General features: G+C 39.7%; 2 protein-coding genes and 1 long non-coding RNA gene across 3 annotated transcripts; 2 read left to right on the top strand and 1 right to left on the bottom strand.

Annotated features, from left to right (window-relative positions):
- Window positions 1–494: 494 nt before the first annotated feature.
- Window positions 495–10,625, bottom strand: LOC138978715 (large ribosomal subunit protein bL20m-like). Its single transcript, XM_070351507.1, has 5 exons — window positions 10,466–10,625; window positions 9,313–9,426; window positions 2,535–2,612; window positions 1,889–1,954; window positions 495–715 (listed from the first exon to the last, which is right to left on the bottom strand). Exons 1-5 carry the CDS (start codon window positions 10,550–10,552, stop codon window positions 623–625), a joined length of 438 nt encoding a protein of 145 aa, XP_070207608.1. The 5' UTR covers window positions 10,553–10,625; the 3' UTR covers window positions 495–622.
- On the top strand, window positions 7,317–9,061 carry LOC138978716 (uncharacterized). Its single transcript, XR_011459772.1, has 2 exons — window positions 7,317–7,440; window positions 7,685–9,061. It is a non-coding gene; the product is annotated as an uncharacterized lncRNA (long non-coding RNA).
- A 213-nt stretch (window positions 10,626–10,838) lies between the features above and the next one.
- LOC138978714 (translocon-associated protein subunit gamma-like) lies at window positions 10,839–21,172 on the top strand. The gene is made up of 5 exons (XM_070351505.1): window positions 10,839–11,003; window positions 12,295–12,421; window positions 13,866–13,958; window positions 16,371–16,502; window positions 20,597–21,172. Exons 1-5 carry the CDS (start codon window positions 10,871–10,873, stop codon window positions 20,661–20,663), a joined length of 552 nt encoding a protein of 183 aa, XP_070207606.1. The 5' UTR covers window positions 10,839–10,870; the 3' UTR covers window positions 20,664–21,172.
- The last annotated feature ends 240 nt before the right edge of the window (window positions 21,173–21,412 follow it).

Raw genomic sequence — 21,412 nt, 5'->3', positions numbered from 1 at the left:
AATTAACATAGAGATAGAGCCAGCACAATGTTGAGTTGGAGCAACAAAGACTTGAATCAACATGGAGCCAGGGCTAACCAGAGCTGGAGCAGAATTAAAACGGGGCAATCTAAAGCTGGAGCAACATTATAACCTGGGAAATATTAGAATATAAGGATGAATATATAATTATATATGTGTGTGTGTGTGTGTGTGTGTGTGAAAGAAACTAGAGAGAGAGAGATAGGGTGGGCGTGGAGGGGGGGGGGGGGGGGGGATCAAGAGATTAGCGGATGATGCGGGATGAGGATTAAACTACATCACAAACACACGTACATACGTACTCTCTCTTGCAGCTTTTCATGTCAGACCATTATCCAACATTATTATTATCAAAGTTAGTTTCTTTCTGAAAAGCACACACACACACACACACACACACACACACACACACACACACACACACACACACACACACACACAGAGCTTTCCAGGTCAAAACCGTAACAACTGACATATTTCAGATATTCATTTATTCATGAGAACTATATAGAAACCAACCATCTGCCACAAACAAACACGTACACACCATTTACTCCTCATCACACACAGGAATAAGTCCATAAAACACACACTCTCACAGTCACAACATCCCCTTAGTGAATATTCGCCTGGACGGGTTGAGATTGTTGTTGAATATCTCTGCATGAGATCGCTTGACTACTTCACACAGGCTCTGGAAAAAAGATGAAAAGTTGTTGCTTAATCGAGGAATTCCGGAAGTAACTCTGCAACCGCCACGTGCCTTTGGTGGGTTTTTTTGCACCTGTGGGGGTTTAAGTGTATGGGCCTGTTTTTCTCCTTGCCATTCAGGCAGTCATGCTCCATGTTCTGGGGAATGCATGCTTGGTACTTGTGTGTTTCTCTAACCCAACAAACTCTGATATGTTGAGTGTATTTGGCCTTGTGTGTGTGTGTGTGCTCTAACCCAACAAACTCTGATATGTTGAGAGTATTTGGCCTTGTGTGTGTGTGCTCTAACCCAACAAACTCTGATATGTTGAGTGTATTTGGCCTTGTGTGTGTGTGTGCTCTAACCCAACAAACTCTGATATGTTGAGAGTATTTGGCCTTGTGTGTGTTTCTCTAACCCAACAAACTCTGATATGTTGAGTGTATTTGGCCTTGTGTGTGTGTGTGCTCTAACCCAACAAACTCTGATATGTTGAGAGTATTTGGCCTTGTGTGTGTTTCTCTAACCCAACAAACTCTGATATGTTGAGTGTACTTGGCCTTGTGTGTGTGTGTGTGTGTGTGTGTGTGTGTGTGTGTGTGTGTGTGTGTGTGTGTGTGTGTGTGTGTGTGTGTGTGTGTGTGTGTGTGTGTGTGTGTGTGTGCTCACAAAGGGAAACAAGGCGCAAGCAGGTTTGAGCAGTATTTGTCATGTGAGAAATCTCCACCCTTAACTCAACAGGCTCAGTTTGGATTCGAACTTCTTATCATCAAACTTGAAGGCTGATGCTTTTACCATTCTAGGGTATCGTGCCCTTGAAAATGGTGAACAATGCTAGTGCAAAATGACAGCCTGAAATGCATAATAGTGAAGTGCATACAAGTGTGTGTGTGCATGCGTGTATGCATACATGTGGGTGTGTATGTGCATGTGTGAGGTGTATGTGTGTGTGTGTGTGTGTGTGTGTGTGTGACTGTGTGTATGTGTGTGTGTGTGTGTGTGTGTGTGTGTGTATGTGTGTCTGTGAGGTGTATGTGTGTGTGTGTGTGTCAGACATGAAACCAAAACGAGAGAAGCAAGAATAGGGATAACAAAACAAAAAAGACAAATGATATTGAGAGTAGAATGATGTATAACATCACATCCTCTAGTACAATGTACTACATTGCTACAAACCTGAAATGTTCTTGGTTCGTAGATAGCCAGGTCCGCTAGCACTTTCCTGTCAAGCACAATGTTGTTCTGAAGAAAAGAAAACACAATTAGACTTAACATGCAAATGAAACTAGCTTTTTATAAACACAGTACGGTGAGGAAATGAATTGACCTGAAAACAAATACACAAAAAAAATTCTATTTTACAATCACAGTACAGTAAAAAAAAATATTTTAATCCATGCATTAACAACCCATCCAATCCATTCCACCTTAAATGCTTGTTTTTATCATTGCTTACTACTTCTGTAATGTATTTCCATTTTTAGACTCCCTCCTTTTCGGGACCTGAGTATCTCAGATTTTTTGAGGTTGTGAATGGTGGGGTTCTACTGTCAGAATACATGACAGTTATTCTGATATATGACAATTACTGCGATTATGAGCCCGTGCAGATCTTCATTGTAAACACACTCCACATGCATGTACACATGTGCGCACACACAAGTACACACACACGCACACACACACACACACAAACAAACAAAAACACACACACAGACAATCATAACAAACTCTCCTGAAGCGTAAATAGGCTATGTCTGTGCAACAGCCAACCAACGAACAAGCCAACAAACAACAACAAAACAAACAACATCTTGCCAACCTCTCGGAGTGTGTCGATAAAGGGACTGTACTCCACGCCATGCTCAGCACAACCAGCTGCGATCCTCGTCTCAAACAACTGGAGAAAACAAATGCATGAAAATCATTATGGCTATCGAGTATCAGGGATGGCCAAATCGTCCGCCCGATTGCCAGGGGTGAGTAAAAAATCCGCCCAGCTAGCAGAAAGCGCCTGGCAACTCGCCTGGCTGGCCACTGAAAATGTTGGTCAAACTGACTCAAATGCAACATTTTTGGTTGTAATATCGAGTTTCAAATCAGATGCAGCACCTTTGGTATGCATTGGGCGACTTAACATTTTGGGATTTGGCCATCCCTGGCTATACAGTGGAACCCCCCTTTTAAGACCCATCAATTCAAGACTCCCTCCCTTTTAAAACGTTCTTTTCTCAGACTTTCTGTTCATAGCCTTTGTAAATTTACCCCCATTTTAAGACTTCCATTTTTTGTAGAACTGATTTTCTCAGATTTTTTTTTAGTTCCTAAAAGGGGGGTTCCACTGTACTTAGATTTACCCCTTATGGAGCTTTGTCACCTCACTGAGTCAATCTCAAAATGTTCACTCTGAGAAATGTGACATCACTTCCATTCTTTCTTTCTTTATTTGGTGTTTAACGTCGTTTTCAACCGTTCAAGGTTATATCGCGACGGGGAAAGGGGGGGGGGGGGGGGGGGGGGTGGGTGGGTGTGGGGATGGGATAGAGCCACTTGTTAATTGTTTCTTGTTCACAAAAGCACTAATCAAAAAATTGCTCCAGGGGCTTGCAACGTAGTACAATATATGACAGGTACTGGGAGAATGCAAGTTTCCAGTACAAAGGACTTAACATTTCTTACATACTGCTTACATCACTTCCAGTTCCACCGGGCTATATCTGGAGTATGTCATCAATACCTGCATTCAGCTTACCAGTTGTGCAGGTACATTTAAAATCAACAAATTTACAATACTGTATCTTAAAATCAAAGATTAGTTCTTCATTAATCTTTGCTTGCATGAATGTCTAATTTCTCTCTGGCTGTGGAACACATACTTTTTTCCTCACTCCTCCCCTGCCTCTCATCCCCTTCTGCTGCCCACATCTCAACTGATGTACGATGAGAAAAATGAAACTCGTACGATGAGAAAAATAAAACTCATCTTTTTCGTCACAAGCAGAGAAACGGTGTGCTTTTTTTTGTTCACAAATTGGCAAAATTGGTCCAAGGGAAGTAATCAGGTTATAAAAATGAGTCAAAAGCTGAGTAGTTACCCTTCACAAAAAAAAGCAATCAGGGAGGCTGCTTTTCTTTCTTTTGATAAATCATGCTTGTATAATTTGTTTGAATTTCCTTGGAAAAGTTTACAAAACAATCTTTAGGAATAATGCAGGAGTGAAAACTAAATTTGAAAGCCAAGTGCAGTATATCATACATAATAATTATTGAGAATTAGTATTTCGCTTGCAACAGTAAAATTAACATCACAAAGATGTTTCTGGTACGATCATCGAAATGAAAGAAGACTGTCTCCACTTACACAATGAAATAATATAATTGATTATCATCTTCCCTATTCTCAGTTTGTCTATGACCACATGAGACATCTGGGATCCAAAAACTTGTCTCAAATTCAGTCACACCAACTGCATAAGTAAAGACAGCTTCATGTGATATTTTTCAATTGATTATATTTGTAGTGTTTTGTTGGTTCCAGTGGTCGAGTAGAAACCAGCAATTGCGGAAAATAATTTGTTTGTGCTATTACATAAAATCATACGACAGCGATTGACCCTGAAAATCGACTTTGCTAATATCTTGTCTGTGATAATTTAAAAATGTGTTGAAACAAATGTGAATAATATAAAATTAGATGACTCAAATGAAATGCTCACAACTATCGTGAAAGAAACTGTCATTATCTGACCAATATTTAACCATAAATGTCAAGGTGTAAATTAGTACTGTAAAGAATTATTTTGTTAGGCCTAAAAAAAAAATAGGTGTGGTTACGGTAACCCGACCTACCCTATTTTTAGGGGCCGACCCTATAACTTTTTATTACATTTGTCAAAAAAAGAAAAAAAGAAGAAAAAAAACGAGTGCAGAAAACGCAATGAAAGAGAAAGCGCCCGAGTCGCACACTTATTTCCCTGTCAAGTAGGTTTAATTTGTACACATTAGAAAAAAAAGTTTAAAAAAAAAAAGTGATTGCCTGCCTTCCTACCCTTTTTTTTTGGCTATGTTACCTTAACCACACCTATTTTTTTTTTTTTGGCCTTATCAAAAGTACCCTTATAAGTATAATAAGAGCAAACCTCTTCAGCCGCCATGTTTGGCCGAGTATTGTGCACCTCCAAATACAATTGGTCAAGAGTACAACAGAGCGTCGAGTGCCTGTATCACGAGTTGGTCACAAAACTAGCCTTGTAAAGGCAACCATTCTACATGCACCTCAATCAAACCTGTTCTAATCTGTTCAAAATAAGTTGATTTCAATATGCATGTCTTCTTGTGTTCAAATCTGTGTCTGTTGAGTTATATATCTGTGGATTAGTTCGAAAAAGTCGGTTGTCGGCGAAACGCGAAACGTGACACAATTCACACACTACACTTTGAAGCTGCATGTTCGCTTTACCAGAGACAATTTGAAACTGAATCAATCATATCATGTTATGAAAGACAAAACAGTTCAATGCAGGTTTACTGTCAGGATGAACGAATGACCGGCGATGTGTATAATTGCGTTCAAAGGACGGCTGCTTGCGCGTAACCGTCGCGTTAGTTTTTCGTACCGAGTTCGTCTTCATTTTAACAACGAGTTGGAAGTCTCGCGTAGGTGGGAAACAGCATGATTTTAAAGCTTCTGTCGCTGCCTTCATTTCGGCATAGGACTTTAAGCGGTTTCTTGATTCCACTCTACATAGCAGTCCAAGGGAAAAATAATTGAAAACCGCGTAAATGTTATGTTACGCGCATGCAACAAAAAACGATCCCTCACTAGGACGTGAACGAGATTTTGCGTAAGCGGCGGCCATTTTGAATATTGTTTACAAAAGAGCTGGTCACATGCTGTTTTGGTAGAAGCATTGATGGATCATTGTGGCGAAAAAGCATGAGGTAAGTTTTGCTGTTTATGGTTACGTTCATGCAGTTTTGTCAGTGAAAGACATGAAATGCAAGTTAAGTGACCAAAATACATTATCATTTTTATGAACAACGGCATGAACGTGAAAACAGTGTTAGCAGGGGTTATCTTAGTCGCATTTGGAATTGTGGAAAATGTTTGTTGATTTGTTATGAGCACATGTTTGTGAGTGACCATGCTTACTTTTGGTGTTACTGTTTTTAATGTTACATGCGTGAATATGTTTGCTTTAGGAGAATGATTTTTACATGTTTTTTAGCGAGAAGACCAATTTTGGACGTAGTGTTGTGAGATCTCGAAGGATTAAAAAAAATTGTTACGACTTACCATTTTTTTACCATCTTGACGCGTGATTGTAACTTAACACGAAAGTACATATCGTTAACGTTACGTACAAGCAAGTGCTGCATTCATTTTAGATCAGGGAAATTTTAAAGGAAAACAAATATGCAATAATCTGAACATTTGCATTCTCGATGAATGTGGATGGCCCTGGTACGATCTTAAACCCAAGTTTGAATGTTCTGTTCGTACGTAACCTAACGCAATCACAGTGACAACATGCCCGTGTAAAGTTACATGCTAACTATCACCTTGTTGATGGAAACTGAATCTGCAAGTACCTGTCTGATTTTTCAAGATGATGCGTTTTGAATGGCGATCTTTAACTTCAGTTTGTGTTTTCGCCTGCACAAGGGATGTTTTAGTGATATATGTGTTTGTATGTAACTTTACTCCATAAAGAGTGGTGTTAAGTTACACTCATGTATTTTTCATCACACAAGTTTGGTATAGCAAAATCTATTGAATAGGAGCTTTTTAATACAAATGAATTGTTTGCTTCATGGTAACATTTGAATTATAATTGTGCATTATGTTACATGCAGTAAAAACGTGCATGCTAGTAACTTAACACGACAAATGCATGTTATGTACCTGCAGTCATACTGACATTTTCAAATGGCATTGCTAAGATGAACTCAGGATTTCATTGACTGGTTCAATCCCACTTTGAAAGGTGACTGGATGGAAACAGTCAACAATTTTGCTTTTCAAACTGTTTAATGCTTCAAAATAGATTAAAAGTGTTTGCATGTAACATGACACCATAGGTTTTGTGTAAAGTTACTTTCAAACGTATCTTGAAGAATTTCACATTTTTGTGCACACTAATTGCACACTATAATGTTCAAAGAGTGGATCATTTAGTACAAGCATTTTTTTTAAACAAGTGTTTGAATGTCACATAACGCAAACATAATCATAGACTAAGGGATTATTCGGTGTTAAGTTACATGTATGAGTAAAAATTGCCGTCAACATAGTTTATTATCTTTTCTTTCTTTTCTGTGGATGCTTTTTTTTTAAGGCTGCTTAACAACCAAGATATGGTTTAATGCAGGTCAACAAAGAAACAAAAACCCACTTAATCTATTGCTTGAATGTAACTTTACTCCGTAAAAACAAAAATTCACAAAGAAGGTGAGTGTTTTCAGACTAAGAGTGAATAATTATGTATTAGGATGAGTTTTAACAGTATGTGTTTGAATCACAATGTAACATAACACACACATGATCAACAGCATTGGGAATGCTATTTCAGGACACAAAAAAAGTTTGTTTCATCGGTCCAGCATTTAATTTTTTTTAAAATTTTCTTCCTTCCCTGGACACTCTCAACTGAGACAACATCCAGTGAAATTTGCAGAACAGAGTGGTGTGGACTCAGCTGACAATACTGTGACCTGCATTTCCAGGGGTAAGAGTACAAGGACTTCAATACATTCAGGAAGAAATTGTGAGAATTGAGGCACTGGGGATTTATTTATTTTTTTTTTTCAGTACCGATGATACTAGTTTTTGTTTAAATGTACACGAATATATTAACATGCATGGTAATTTATGTTTAATTCAATTAAATTGATGATTTTCATGAGATTAGTTATGTGGAACTGGTACGCTTTGAATATCACCTCGGAATTTCTTGTTATTTTGTGTTGCAGATTCAAGCCCTCATTGGTGATGGTGCAGAAGTACATTTCCTGAAGAAACAGCGTGAAAGCAAACAGACTTCTATGTGTGGCCCTTTGTTCCCATGCACTAAGATTTCTGAAGCTGTACTGTTGTCATGTATTTGTTTAGCATGAGGTCAACCAGCCTAGATGCATTCCCTCCATAATAAAAAAAAACAATAAAAAATAATACGAGTGGGTGGAACGCTGTTTTGTTAATATTTCAAAACTGTCATTGATTTTCATGTATGCAGAGGCTCTTCTATTCCATCTGTCAGTGGCACATCTGTGGTTAGCAGCTTCATGTTTGTTTTTGAGTTCATGTTGTGCTGTTGTCTAGTTACAATCTGAAAGATAGGAAAGGCTGGTTGGTAGCAAAGTTTGGTTGGTAGGACATTTTTGGTTGTTGCCCAATGTTTTGTCTAACATTTGCTGTTTTGTTTGAGTATTTCTCTTTTGATTACTAAGGTGTAGCTGAAGTAATAACAAAAGTTGAATGGATATGTTTGCCTTTCCATTATTCGGGATATTTTGTTTGTTGCCTAAAACTGGCTCTGAATCCACTTAAATTCAATTATTTCACTGTCTTAAGCACTCAATAGGTCATTCAATATTAAGAGAATGTTTTCTTCAATTACTAGTACGATTTAAGTGATTAAGAGGCTGTATAACAATTATTTCACCTTCAAATAGCACTAGTTGGTGTAAAGTTACTTGCATACGTCTTTTCTTGTTATTTATTCTTTCCCTTTATCACTTGGACTCACATTTTTGGATGTGAAATATGTTTATATCTATGTATTTACTTGTAGAACATTTAATTCTGGATGGATTTCTTTTTCTGGTGAAAAATGGGTAAGAAAAAGGATAGGTCACAGTGTTATGTTACATGCATGTATTGCTAGGTTTTCTATTTTATACATTAAAACGAGTAAAACAATTGTTGGGATACTTTAACCTTAATTAATACTTTAACTGAAGTATTTCATACCTTGACAATGTAGGAGCCTTTAATACAGTACATTTACTTAGTCATTTTACCTTGAAATTAGGAACGCCTGATGTTGTAAATGCATGGTGCATTATAACATAATTCAGAAATTGGAAAAATGAACTTTTTCTTCTTACAATTAAATATAAAGATAAGGCTTAACATATTTGAAGACTTTTTGTTTGTTTATTTTACTTAAATATGTTACTTTTTTAACATTGTGAGTCAAATGTTCTGCTTTGTGTAAAGTTACGTACATGCAACAGTTACATGCAGTTTTCAATACTGTATCAGACTAGAACACTGTTGTTATGATTTAATCATTGAAAGTACACTTGTAGCAGGCTGTTAAAGTTAAATAAAGACCTGGAATTAAACTGGATTTGTTTTAAGTTGATGTTGATTGAAAGGGTCACGGTGTTACCGTTACATGCAAACCAAATACATTTTCTTCAAATACTACTCAGTAAATAGCCCATTTGAAATTTCTTTTGTTAGGAAGTATCAAGATAACTATATGCTCCAATTTAAGTAAAAAAGATTGTTTTATGACAAAATTATATTTGTCATGCTCATGTCACAGAGACTGGACACTATTCTGTACTCTTGACCATTTATATATACTTACATTATCCATGTTAATCGTTTTCAGCTTTGATCTGTACTCTGTAGAGTATCTCAAGGCCCTGCGTAAGTAATTCAAGGAAAGTTTGTGGCAGTTGCGTCTCCTCCCATAGAAGTTCTGAAATAACATAGAAAAAACACTTGATCATATCATGAAATAACATATCTTGATCGGCAAAAGCTGTACGCACTCAGAGTATTCAGGATCGATGGGACTGTAATCTGTATACACTCCGACAATGAGTCATTTGAGAAGCTCTGTTACAACTCTTTATCCAATAAAATGCCCCCTAACAAGTCTTTAGGAAGTAGCCAATGATTGAAAAATCAATCAGACATATTGACTTCCGCTATCTGATCTCTTTTTCGTTGTGTCGAGGATTAGCAAATAATGTTCATTCACATAGAATACAACCACTTCTAGGTCGATACACACAAAGTGTGTTCCATACTCCGACAATAAACTGCCGTGCAGCATCAGTTTTTTTTTTGTGTGTGTTTGTCCCAAGCGTAATTTGATACTATGAATCAAAAGTTCACTGTGTTTCTTCGCAAAATGGCGTTGAATGACACTCTGTGTGTTGATGTGGTTATCTGGTCTTTCATGTACACTCCGAGAATGAAATCTACATTACAGAATAAAGCCGTGGAGCATGATCAGATTGTTTTTGTTTTCGCACAACTACTCTGTGTTCCTACCGCAAAGTGGCTTTGGATTGCAAATTCGCTTCGCGACCGGAAGTTAACGCCGGAGTGTATACAGGGGCGCGGCGATCTTGGTAATAAATAAATAATAGTCCATACTCACATCTTGCATCCAGTGCTATTTCACAATGTAGATTTTGACACTGAACACTCGCAAACATAACTAAACATCCATTGGCACACACACACACACACTCACAGGTGCACGCACACACAAATTTACGCACACAGTGACACACATGAACATACCCACACACATAAATTGTACATGAACTGAGTTGACAGAGCTAACTAAAATAACAACTTGCACCCCCACCCCCCCCCCCCCCCCCCCCCCCCCCTCGCACTCACACACATCGCATACACACGTGGATGTGCAGGGAGACAGTTCAAGACGCACCAAGTCCTTTCTTATTCTTTTCATGGAAATCAACGCATACACTAGCTCTCACCCATGTCAATCGTTTCGCGAACTGTCGTTTCCAGAACGGATCCGGTCCTCTCGCCCTGATGTTTAGTATTCTTGTAAGGAAAACCATGTTGACTTGACCTTCGAGATGTCCAAATTCGGTCGGGATTGTGTCCCTTGGTAAGGCGAGGAGATGCAGTAGCCTCCCGTTGAGTAGTTATATACAAAACTGGCGAAAAGCTGAACAATTTCAGAAACAAAGCATTTAATGAACACTTGATTACATTTTCGTCAAAGCGAAACAGATACAACTATTCGAAAGATGAAATTTTGTCCACATTGGCATGTTATTGAAGTTTATCTGGATATGCTTTAAGGATTTGGGTGTTAAGATAGAAGTTCGGAAGTACTCGTGTATTTCCGTTCCTAATCGCAAAACGCTGTCAAAATGGCTGGTGGAAACAAGAACAAGCTGTCCCGTGAAGAAGAGCTTTTGCTCCAAGATTTCAGCCGAAATGTGTCGACAAAGTCGTCGGCGTTGTTCTATGGCAACGCTTTGATCGTGTCTGCCATTCCGATTTGTAAGCGCTGTTGTACATAATGTGTAATTTCCAAAATGTTCGGTTCACGTGTTGTGCCGGGGAAGGTGTGACGTGGACACCAAGAAGCGTCTGCTTTCGTTAGACTTTTTAACTTTTATCTTCCAAAAGACACATGGCCTTCATTTGGACCCGTTTTGTACTATTATTATTGTCACATTCTAAACGCAGATCTGTTTTATTTACGTAACAATCGTTGACTATGTTGTGATATTTTCTGCCGGACAAATTAGTGTATGTCGCTCGCGTCACTTGTTCTTGATCAGTTGATGATGATCAGTGACAATGTATGACAGCTGGCTGACACCCTCTACTACTCTAGATGACCGGTATGGGTTTAACTTATTTATCTCTTTTGGACCATTTGTTCTCGGTATACACCAGACATAGAACCGTGGAAGTAACGTCACATACTGATCATTTTAAGATTTGTAATTCAGTGTGACTGAGCACCTTCAATAATTCAAAGCAAACGGGGTATTAAATGTGGATATTATTATTGCACTGCAGTGGGTTTCCTTGTTACAAACATCTCTAAGTGGCGCAGGTTGATGTGATTACATTATCATTCAGAAAAAAATGAATGCTTGGGAAAAGCTTGGAAAAAAACAAAGAGTAAACTGTAAAATGACTGGTTCCCAAAGAATCAATCGATTCAATGCGCAACTGCTATAATTATCTATAGTTTAAAGTTAAACAGCAGCACGTGAGAGTCGGTTTAACAGTCGAAACACAATAATCTTAACTTTGCCTACAACTACAAGTCCACATGATGACATGTTTTTGATGGTGCTTGCACCTTTTCCTCCAGCTGTTCATATCCCTCCCACCCCACCCCCTCTTTCCCCTGCTGTAGTTCTGTCTTACTCTTTGCTTGGTTATGACACACAGGAACAGGCGCTCCAGGGGAAAGGTAACCTCAAGACAATTTAAGTCTAGAATTTAGAAACCAGATTTTTTTCTCCGTGATGGATGGGGATGTGGAACAGGAGGAATAGTCAAAGCCGTGTCATGCAGATCTCATGGGCACAAACTCCCACGTTCACTCATGTTTTGCACGAGTGGGGTACGTTTTACGTGTATGCCATTCAGGGCAGCCATACGCCGCTTTCGGGGGAAATACACATTTATGAAAGTTACGTTTTTTTACCCCGCCATTCAGGTAGCCATATGCCGCTTTAGATGTTATGTAAGTTAACTTTGCACAGCTAATTCAAGTGACTCACTGACTGCATGTTTGATTAATGGTTGCTGAAACTTGTATTGCGTGCAGGGTTGTTCTGGCGTATACACCAGATGGACCTGTACCAGTCGGCCATCATCTTTGTCATCGGCACCATCATCAGCACTTACCTGGTCGCCATGGCCTACAAGAATACCAAGTTCATCCTCAAACACAAGTCAGTTCCCCATTTGTGCTAAGGCCAAACAAAAATATATGTTGGTTTAGGGTAACCCGACCAACCCTATTTTTTTCCACCAACCTTAAAACTTTCTTTTCATTTCTGAAAAAAAAAAATGTTTGGCACATTTTGCAAACCATACCAAGACTAAGGGAAATAACCTCCTTTAAAGGCATACTAACGCACTCCCGTGTTTACAAAGTGTAGTTTGCCCACAATCGATGTCAAACGCACCATAAGACCATATAATGACGATACGTCACCATGCGCGGACCATAATACATGCATTACAGCTTGTTCTAGCCTCTGAAAAAGTGAGGATGTCAACAAAGCCGCGGTGTTCTCTCCCTTGCATCAACGTTACATGTGTTGCCAAATCTATAAATAGGACGATCCAGATCAAAATGAAAATTCAAATATCTCAACATTTAAGGGGTCCTAGACCACAATATTTTGCAGGGAACTTAATTTAGTCTGTCTCCAGCTGTTGGTAAAGCAATTAGCGTGTATAGTCATCGAGTACATATGGCTTTAAAATCGACTGAATTTAAAAAAAAAAGTAAAAGCCGACCTACCGACCCTAATTTTGCAAATTGCTGTTTTGTTATTGTGCTTATCTATCTATTTTTAATAAGTTGTGATTGATGTGCAGAGTATGGGTAATAGAAGAGAATTACACATGAGATGCTCATTCAAAAAAACTTGACATTCTTTGCTTCTGTTTTTGCATTTAGTCAATTTTTGTTCTCGGTTTCAAATTGCTTGGTTTTTCGGAATCTTTCAAATGAACAACGGTAGTTGTGCAAGGTTGTGGGTGGGAAGTCCGACCTTGCATTGAACGAATGTAAGGATATGATTCTAGTTTACAGAGTAGATTAGAGTACTGTACACCATTTGCTGTACTTTGATTTTCTGGAATGGTGCCCGTCTTACTGTAAGTTGAAGATTGTGAACCGGTGCTTCAAAGCATCTTTGCAAAATTATTGCAAATCTGCTTAATGAATACTTGGAGTTGGACTAGTGGAGGGGTGACCTTATTTTGATGTGAAGTGATTGTTGATTACATGTGTACAAGGCTGTTCATAACCGGTAAATTTACCTCCATTTAAGACTCCCAACGTTTTAACCCTTACACTCATGCAATTCTGTAAGTGTAACATGTTACATAGCCACTGGTGAATTAACAGAGAGAAAAATAAAGAAAAACGGTCATATAGGTTTTCGCATCCATGGGAGGTAATCGGAACCAACCAAACAGACTGAGCTAGTAGCGCGACATATGTCGCGACAACCTGGTGACAGTATACGTAAAGTAGCGCGACATATGTCGCGACAACCAGCCTAAGGGTTAAGACCTGATTTTCTTAAATTTTTGGACTGTCTTAATAGGAAGGTTCCACTGTAACAGTGTCAGTGTAATAAGATGATATTTTTGTCACAGGGTTGCAGTGAAACGCGAGGATGCCGTGGCTCAGGAAGTGATGAGGAAGCTTTCCGATGACAAGAAAATGACCAAAAAGGAAAAGGATGAAAGGTAAGCTCATTGCTTTTTGGTTATGTGGGATGCTACAGGTTTTTATGAAAAGATGTATCATCCCCATCGGCCAATTTAGGATATGTTTTGGTAATTCACTGAAAATAAGAGCTCCCCTTTTGTCTCGAATTTGTCTTCTTAACATGCAGTGCACGCATGAGTGTCTCAAAGTATTGATTTAATGGCGTATGCATGTATGATTATTTTCCAAGTTTCACGCTTCCGATTGGCTTTATTCCTGCGATCGGGGTGAACAACTAACTCATGTGTATGTTATGCAGCGAGCGCAAAAATCAGCATTTACGAGTTCATCCGAGTTCAGAATTTGTTATGGAAACGATCACTGGCACCTAGTGATCGCTCACATGTTTTGATGGAGGTCACATGAGGTGACATGGGTTTGGATTGAGGTCACATGAGTTTAGGAAAACACATGTGCTTAGTGATCACTTCCAGTGATCAACAACGTGAACAAGCCATCGGTGGCGATGTGTGACTCCGAGGATTATACATGTATTTTCGAAAGAAAATGGTATCATATTAAAGGCACAGTAAGCCTCCCGTAAACCATCACAGATACTGTCAGGCTTTTACACACAGTACAAACACCCTTCCATTTGAACGCTCACCAAACGGGAACATCCTAGGTGCCCTACGTAAAGAGCGAGCAATTTTCAAAGAATTTATTTTTGCGTGGTTTATCTTACCCCTGAGCCATTGTGAACCCGTGTGATCCAGTTTCCCTTTTTCACATTGCAGTCGTCAGTTTGTAATTTGAATGGGGCTCGCTGTGAGCTTATCTGCAATGGCACGTTATGTACCTCTGACTTTTCACGAAAAAAACGAATGTGATTCATAAGAACTCTAGCGATGGCTTTTGACTGCCTATAAACCGTCGTCTGCTACGAAAATCACGACCTTGCGTGACCCTGCTTTCGGGCTTTCAAAACTTCGAATTGAACTGATCTTGTCTTGATGAAAAAAGAATTCTTTTATGATTTAAGAATGTTTGTGTAACAAGCTGAGAATTTATTATTTAGATTTTAAAAGTTAGGTCTAGCGCCAAAACGCACCACGGTGCGAATCATTCTGATAATCATCGCCAGTTGAAGGGAAGTAACTCATTTTTGACCTGAGTTCAGGATGGGTCCGATTGAGATGGAGACAATCCAAAAAATTATTTCTTTGAAAATTGCTCGCTCTTTACGTAGGGCACCTAGGATGTTCCCGTTCGGTGAGTGTTCAAATGGAAGGGTGTTTGTACTGTGTGTAAAAGCCTGACAGTATCTGTGATGGTTTACGGGAGGCTTACTGTCCGGGCGTGATTTCCGGTATCATAACAGCCGTCCAGCACCAAAACGAGGCGCCATTGTTGTAGCAGCCCAAGTCCACGAAAATAAATTCTTTGAAAATTTCTCACGCTCGACAGAAAGCAGCCAGGATGTTCCCGTTCGGTGAGCGTTCAAATGGAAGTATGCTTGTACTGTATGTAGACGCTCGGGGAGCTCTGTGATGGTTTACGGGAGGCTTACTGTGCCTTTAAGAGAAAATGAAAGTTTTACGCCCTCACGGCAAAGCCATTAGGGGCATGTTACATGGGAAAACCCTGTTTTGTATGAAAATAAAACATGCGGGGGGGGGGGGGGGGGGGGGGGGGGGGGGGGGGGGGGGGAGTGTAGACAGCTGGTTGCCGGCTGCTAGAGGAGACCTGAAATGGGCTAGGGACCTGGCTAACTTGGGTCAGTGCTGAAATGGTTACTTTATAGGAAAAGTAGGATATGCGCCGAAATGGCTGCGATCTGCTGGTCGATGTGAATGCGTGATGTACTGTGTACAAAATTCCATCTCACACGGCATAAATAGATCCCTGCGCCTTGAGTCCGAGTCTGGAGATACGCGCGCGATATAAGACTTCATATAACATAACATAGGCTGTTGGCTGAACGGACACCCGGGCTTCATATTTTTGCATGCATGTATTTGTGTTTCCAAGGCCTGAGGCTTTCGCTGTGACCCTGCGATCTTTATCGTGCGTATGCGTGCACGCAGGGGAGTTTGGACACTGAGGAGAGTCGGCACAAAGTTGACTCTGCACGCTGAATACAATACACATCACAGTTAGTTGTTTGTCTCCATCACAGGATAAGGCCGATTGAACGCGTAGAACATGCTTCGGATGTTGTGACAAGCTTACTTGACTCAACCAGACCGCTGAAAATCCTGACAGATTTATATCTGGAAAACGTCTTCTTGTCGAACATTTTGATTCATCGAGATAGTGTTAATGTTATATTGTCCACTTTTTTGTTGCTTGCCTTAAACTGACCGTAAATCTGTAAATCTGCTGACACAATGCTGTGTCTGCTAACAACTGTCTTTTTAACCTTTCTGTTTTTTTATCTTTTGCTGCAGGATTCTGTGGAAAAAGAATGAAGTTGCTGACTACGAGGCGACAACCTTTTCCATCTTTTACAACAACGCCCTCTACCTGGTTCTTCTGATTGTGGTTTCATTCTACATCCTGAAGAGTTTCAACCCTGCTGTGTATCCTTTTGTTGACTGCCCTGATCAAGTCTGTCGGGGACATGAACAGGTTTTGGGGTTGTAATACAGTGGAAACCCCCTCCCCCCCCCCCCCCCCCCCCCCCCCCCCCCCCCCCCCACCCCCCCATTTAAGATTCCCTCCCTTTTACAGGGTTCGTACGCTCCTTGAATCTCCTTGAATCCCCTTGAATTTTCAACCCCCCTTTTCAAGGACCTTGAATCTCCTTGAATTTGGAGAAAATGGTCATTCTTGTGTTTAACCTCCTTGAACCTCCTTGAATTCTGAAGTGCAGGCACACAAAAAAAATGTTAATATTAAAGTTTTTCAGCAAAATGAAACAACTTGACATTTTTGTTCGTTGCTGGAACGGGCAGCAAGTCCAAACGGAATACTACGCTTCCAAATTTCTTGGACATGCTTATGCAACCACCCTGATTGATTCTCTGGAGCCTGCCATGGTGGAGCTGGGATACCGGAAATACTCCTTGAAAACTCCTTGAATACTCCTTGAATTTCACTGTCAGGTGTCTGTATGAACCCTGTTTTAAGACCCTGTTTTCTTAGACTTGTTTGTCATAACCTCTGTAGATTAAATTACATATTCTTACTCTGAATCACATAAAGCATTGACGTAGTCTGAGATGCTAAGATCTGAAAAGGCTACCCGTCTTAATTAAACAATTTTAAAGGGAAGCAACCCCACCACAAAAAAAGGTTAAACTTAAAGGCCGAGGTCCAACAGGCCAGAATACCCATGGGTATAGGCGGAGCCTATTTTCAGTGACCGACAGGTCTCAAGTTACCTAGTCTGGTGGATGCAGTGGCCAAGGCATTCCGCTTGATTAAACAAGCCAACAGCAGACTGCATACCTCGCCTTGGTGTGTGTGCCTTTCTTGTGAACCTCTGTAAAGTCCCGTTATGTGTGTGTGTGTGCGTGTGGTATTCACCTTTTTTTCTGACGGTTATTTGGAAGCATTATTAGTTGCAATAATTTATTCACACTAGCAATAAATCCTCTGAATGCAGATTACACGCACACACATAGTGACATACACGCACACATCGTCGCATGCGCGCACGCATTTGTACACTTGTGCAATACAACTGAGCACAGGGTGAAAGTTATGCAGTGCCATGCACTAACGCAACCGGTCAACCTGACTTTGTGTTGTAGACTGAAGAGTAGAAATACCCTCTTGGTGCAGAACCTGAGTGGAAACTCGCACCAACAATCGGATGCCAAAAACTTGAGGGACCATCTACAGAGTTAAATGTGTCACTGCTTTCTGTACATGCATGTTTGAATGTTTCACCCAAGACATTGGCGCCACTATGTAGCTCTGTGTCTTGGTTTTACAGTTCCCAAGGTATCAAGGTCGGTACCGTTTTCAAGACGAGTAGGTCAGTCTAGCCGGCTTTTGGAACAGTGGAACCCTTGTTACACAAACCGACTGCATTCTCTAAAGAAAATATATTGACCATTGTCTTTGCCATAATAAGCCAAATGTAAAGCCTGTGAATCTAACAAGTTGAAACTGACTTGTTAGACACCCTTATTTTGAACAAAAGATATAGTTTGCGGTTGTTAATTACGCATGTGACCGTTGGCTTCAGGTTGACCAGTAAATCCAGATACATAACGGCACTGTGAGCGTGCATTTCGCTCCCCGAGCCCACATGTTTGGTTTTGTCTAAGACTAACTAGGTTACCAAAATTTGCGGGAAGAGGAGAAATTTGGTGGGAAAACTTGCATTTAGTCAGTCAAGGCATGGTCTCGCGTCGTGTCCGGAGGAGAACAGCTTTGTGACTAATAAATGTTTAATTAGATAGCAGAGCATCACTATTGCTGGATGTTGATGAATATGATATCTGTGACAGACAGGGATTACGACATTTGCCGAGTCCCCTGAAGAAAGGTGTTTTAGTGTGTGACGAAAGTGTCTTTCATGAGTGCCTGGTTCTAACGTGCATGACTGTGATACGCGGTGTTCTACCGGAAACATCAAGCAACGCGTATACAATTATTTTCTCTGGAAAAGTCTGCCATAAATTCAAGACATTGGTACCTAACTCACGATCGTATTCATCCACCAAATAACTTCAGCTTCCTTTTTCAGCCCAAGAAGAAAACTTTTTTTTCGGTTGAATATGTTTCACTTTAAAATAAAAAGTAATAAATACCAAAGTAACATTCGTAAAGTGCAGACTATCTTTGAAACGATTTATTAATTACAGAACGATTATTGAAAGTGTTTCACTCTCAGGCAGATTAGCCAGTGGTGTCATGTAGCATCCATGGCTGCTGCAAGAGCGTGGAGTGACCGGAACTTTGGGGTCAGGCAACATCTGGTAAACGTTATGTGGCGGGTGTGTGTTGCCGAAAAGGAATGAGCGGTGCGTGGACATTATCTTTCTCGTGTCTTTAGCTCCGCCCAGTCCACCGCGACTGACAGCCGTTTGATTTTAAATTCAAATTTGGTGAGTGAATTTTTTTTCTGAAAGTACGTTTTCCAGGGTTTATTATAAACACTTTTTGGGGTGCATGTGTGGTGTACACCTTCAAATGTTTGCTTGACAAAAATGGTGCTTTTGAGTTTGGTATGGACAGAGTATTTTTGAAAATAATATTTCAAGTGAGAGCTCGTTTCCTGAAAAGGGCTGGACATTAGACTGAAGTGCCACGCGCTGCTCTGCTTTTATACCCGACCCTCGGCCTTTAAGGTAGCCATGGTAATGACCACAGACCGGGGGAGTTACCTCCCATTGGTGTGTATTAAATTACATATTCTTACCCAACTCACATAGATAGCAATAACTTCGTTTGGTTGCTAAGACATTGAAGCACTCTTTCATGGTAACATGGGGAGATAACTCCAAAACAAAAACCACATGCCATATAAGAATATGTAATTTAATCGAACATTTTATAAGTAAATTTTCATTTGATTAATATACATACCGAATCACATAGTTTATGCCCTCCCGCCGACCCCGCTGATGGTTTTCTAGTTTTCTTTAAAGCTGTATGATCTTGACCACGTGTTGAGGAGCGGTAGTGACGTAATACACACCAATGGGAGGTAACTCTCCCGGTCTGTGGTCATTACCATGGCTACCTTAACCTTTTTTGTGGTTGGGTTGCTTCCCTTTAAAATTGTTTAAGACGGGTAGCCTTTTCAGACCTTAGCATCTCAGACTACGTCAATGCTTTATGTGATTCGGGTAAGTACATTAATAAAAATGAAAATTTACTCAGGCCCAAACAAAAATAGGTGTGGTTAAGGTAACATAGCCCAATAAAATAGGGTAGGAAGGTAGGCAATCACTTTTTTTTAAACTTTTTTTTCTAATGTGTACATATTAAACCTACTTGACAGGGAAATAAGTGTGCGACTCAAGCGCTTTCGCTTTCATTGCTTTTTGTGCACTGTGTTTTTTTTTGGTTTTTTGTTGTTGACAAATGTAATAAAAAGTTATAGGGTCGGCCCCTAAAAATAGGGTAGGTCGGGTTACCGTAACCACACCTTTTTTTTTTTAAGGCCTTATAAAATTTTCGTTTCACCTCGACTCCCTCTTTTTTAAGACCTGAATTTCTCAGATTTATTGTTCCACTGTATGCGAGGAGGATAAATTGCAGACAGAAACTATAGGGTTGTCTTTTGAACTTGCAGCCTTTTTTAATAATCTAATACCCTGATAGATTTTTTTTGGGTGTAACATGAGCTTGGACGTTTGCTTGGACGCAAGAAGAAATAACTATTCAATATTTATTTCAACAGTTAGAGGTACAGAACTGTGTTAATTTAAATACTGAGTCGCTTCACTTATAAAGGCATGTGATTTTACCATCTGAAAACTGAAAGTGTTCCAGCTGTGAGGCATAATTATTTTTACTTATTCTGCAGTATTGTGTTTGGATTGAGCGCAATTAGCTCTTACAGTTACACATGTGGGAAACATACTTAAGACCCTTGCATTTTTTTCTGCTTGAAATATTTTTTAACCTACATAATTTCACAATGTGAGTGTGTTTTTATTTGTTGAAAGCTCAGCTTACTGGATAAGAATTTATTCCTTGACAGTCATCTCAGAAATTATGTGGCCTCCGTCGGAGCAAGTGCAGGTCTTCTGGCATTATTATCCACTGGTCAGAACTGAATGCTCTGACTTGCAGCACTGGAGGAATGCATGGAGTCGTCTGGTCACCTTTTTGTTTTCTTTGGTCTTGTTTGTGAAAGTTGTGTTTTGTGTACTTTTTTCTTCTTGTCTACAAGACATACAATTTTTCTCAGATCTGTGTCTCATAATTAATATGTGAAAAAAAATATTAAGTATCGTGTTTTTATAGGGAAGACAAGGAAGCTTATATGTTTGAAGTTATAAAGATTAAGGCAATTGTTCTGAAGTTAAAGAAATGTCTGTTCACCTAAGTTGCTAACAAAGTTTTGCGTCAGTTAGACAATACCCTTCTCAATCAGTGTCCCCTGTGGCATGAAATGAGTTGCCTGTAGAATTTTGTGAGATTGCAAGGAGTTTGACTCGTTCCATAAAGTCTAAACTGTGTGTTCTAAAGATACAGCCAGTTATTGTGTGTTTGGTTGAAAGGGATAACAGGGTGAAAGCGTAATTTCATCACAGATTTTTTTAAATAAAGAGAGAAATTACAAGTCTACTGTGTCATGTTTTGAGTTTGTTGTTGAGTGTCCGTGTGTGCTTTGAGTGCACTTGGCGAATTTAAAGGCCTACTGCGCCTCATGAAAACAGTTCTCTTCACCGTCTCGGATCTTGCAAGGCTTTTACATGGGATAAGACCATCACTCCACTTGGTCACATACCGAAATTCAACACCCTAACTGCGTGAATTTATTTTTTCTAAACGCACCAGTGCCTTTTGCAAAATTAATTCT

This window comes from Littorina saxatilis, linkage group LG10 (assembly GCF_037325665.1).
Source record: "Littorina saxatilis isolate snail1 linkage group LG10, US_GU_Lsax_2.0, whole genome shotgun sequence".
Lineage (NCBI taxonomy): Eukaryota > Metazoa > Mollusca > Gastropoda > Littorinimorpha > Littorinidae > Littorina > Littorina saxatilis.
Note: the sequence above shows the minus strand (reverse complement) of the source record. Positions and strands in the feature narration are given on the sequence as shown.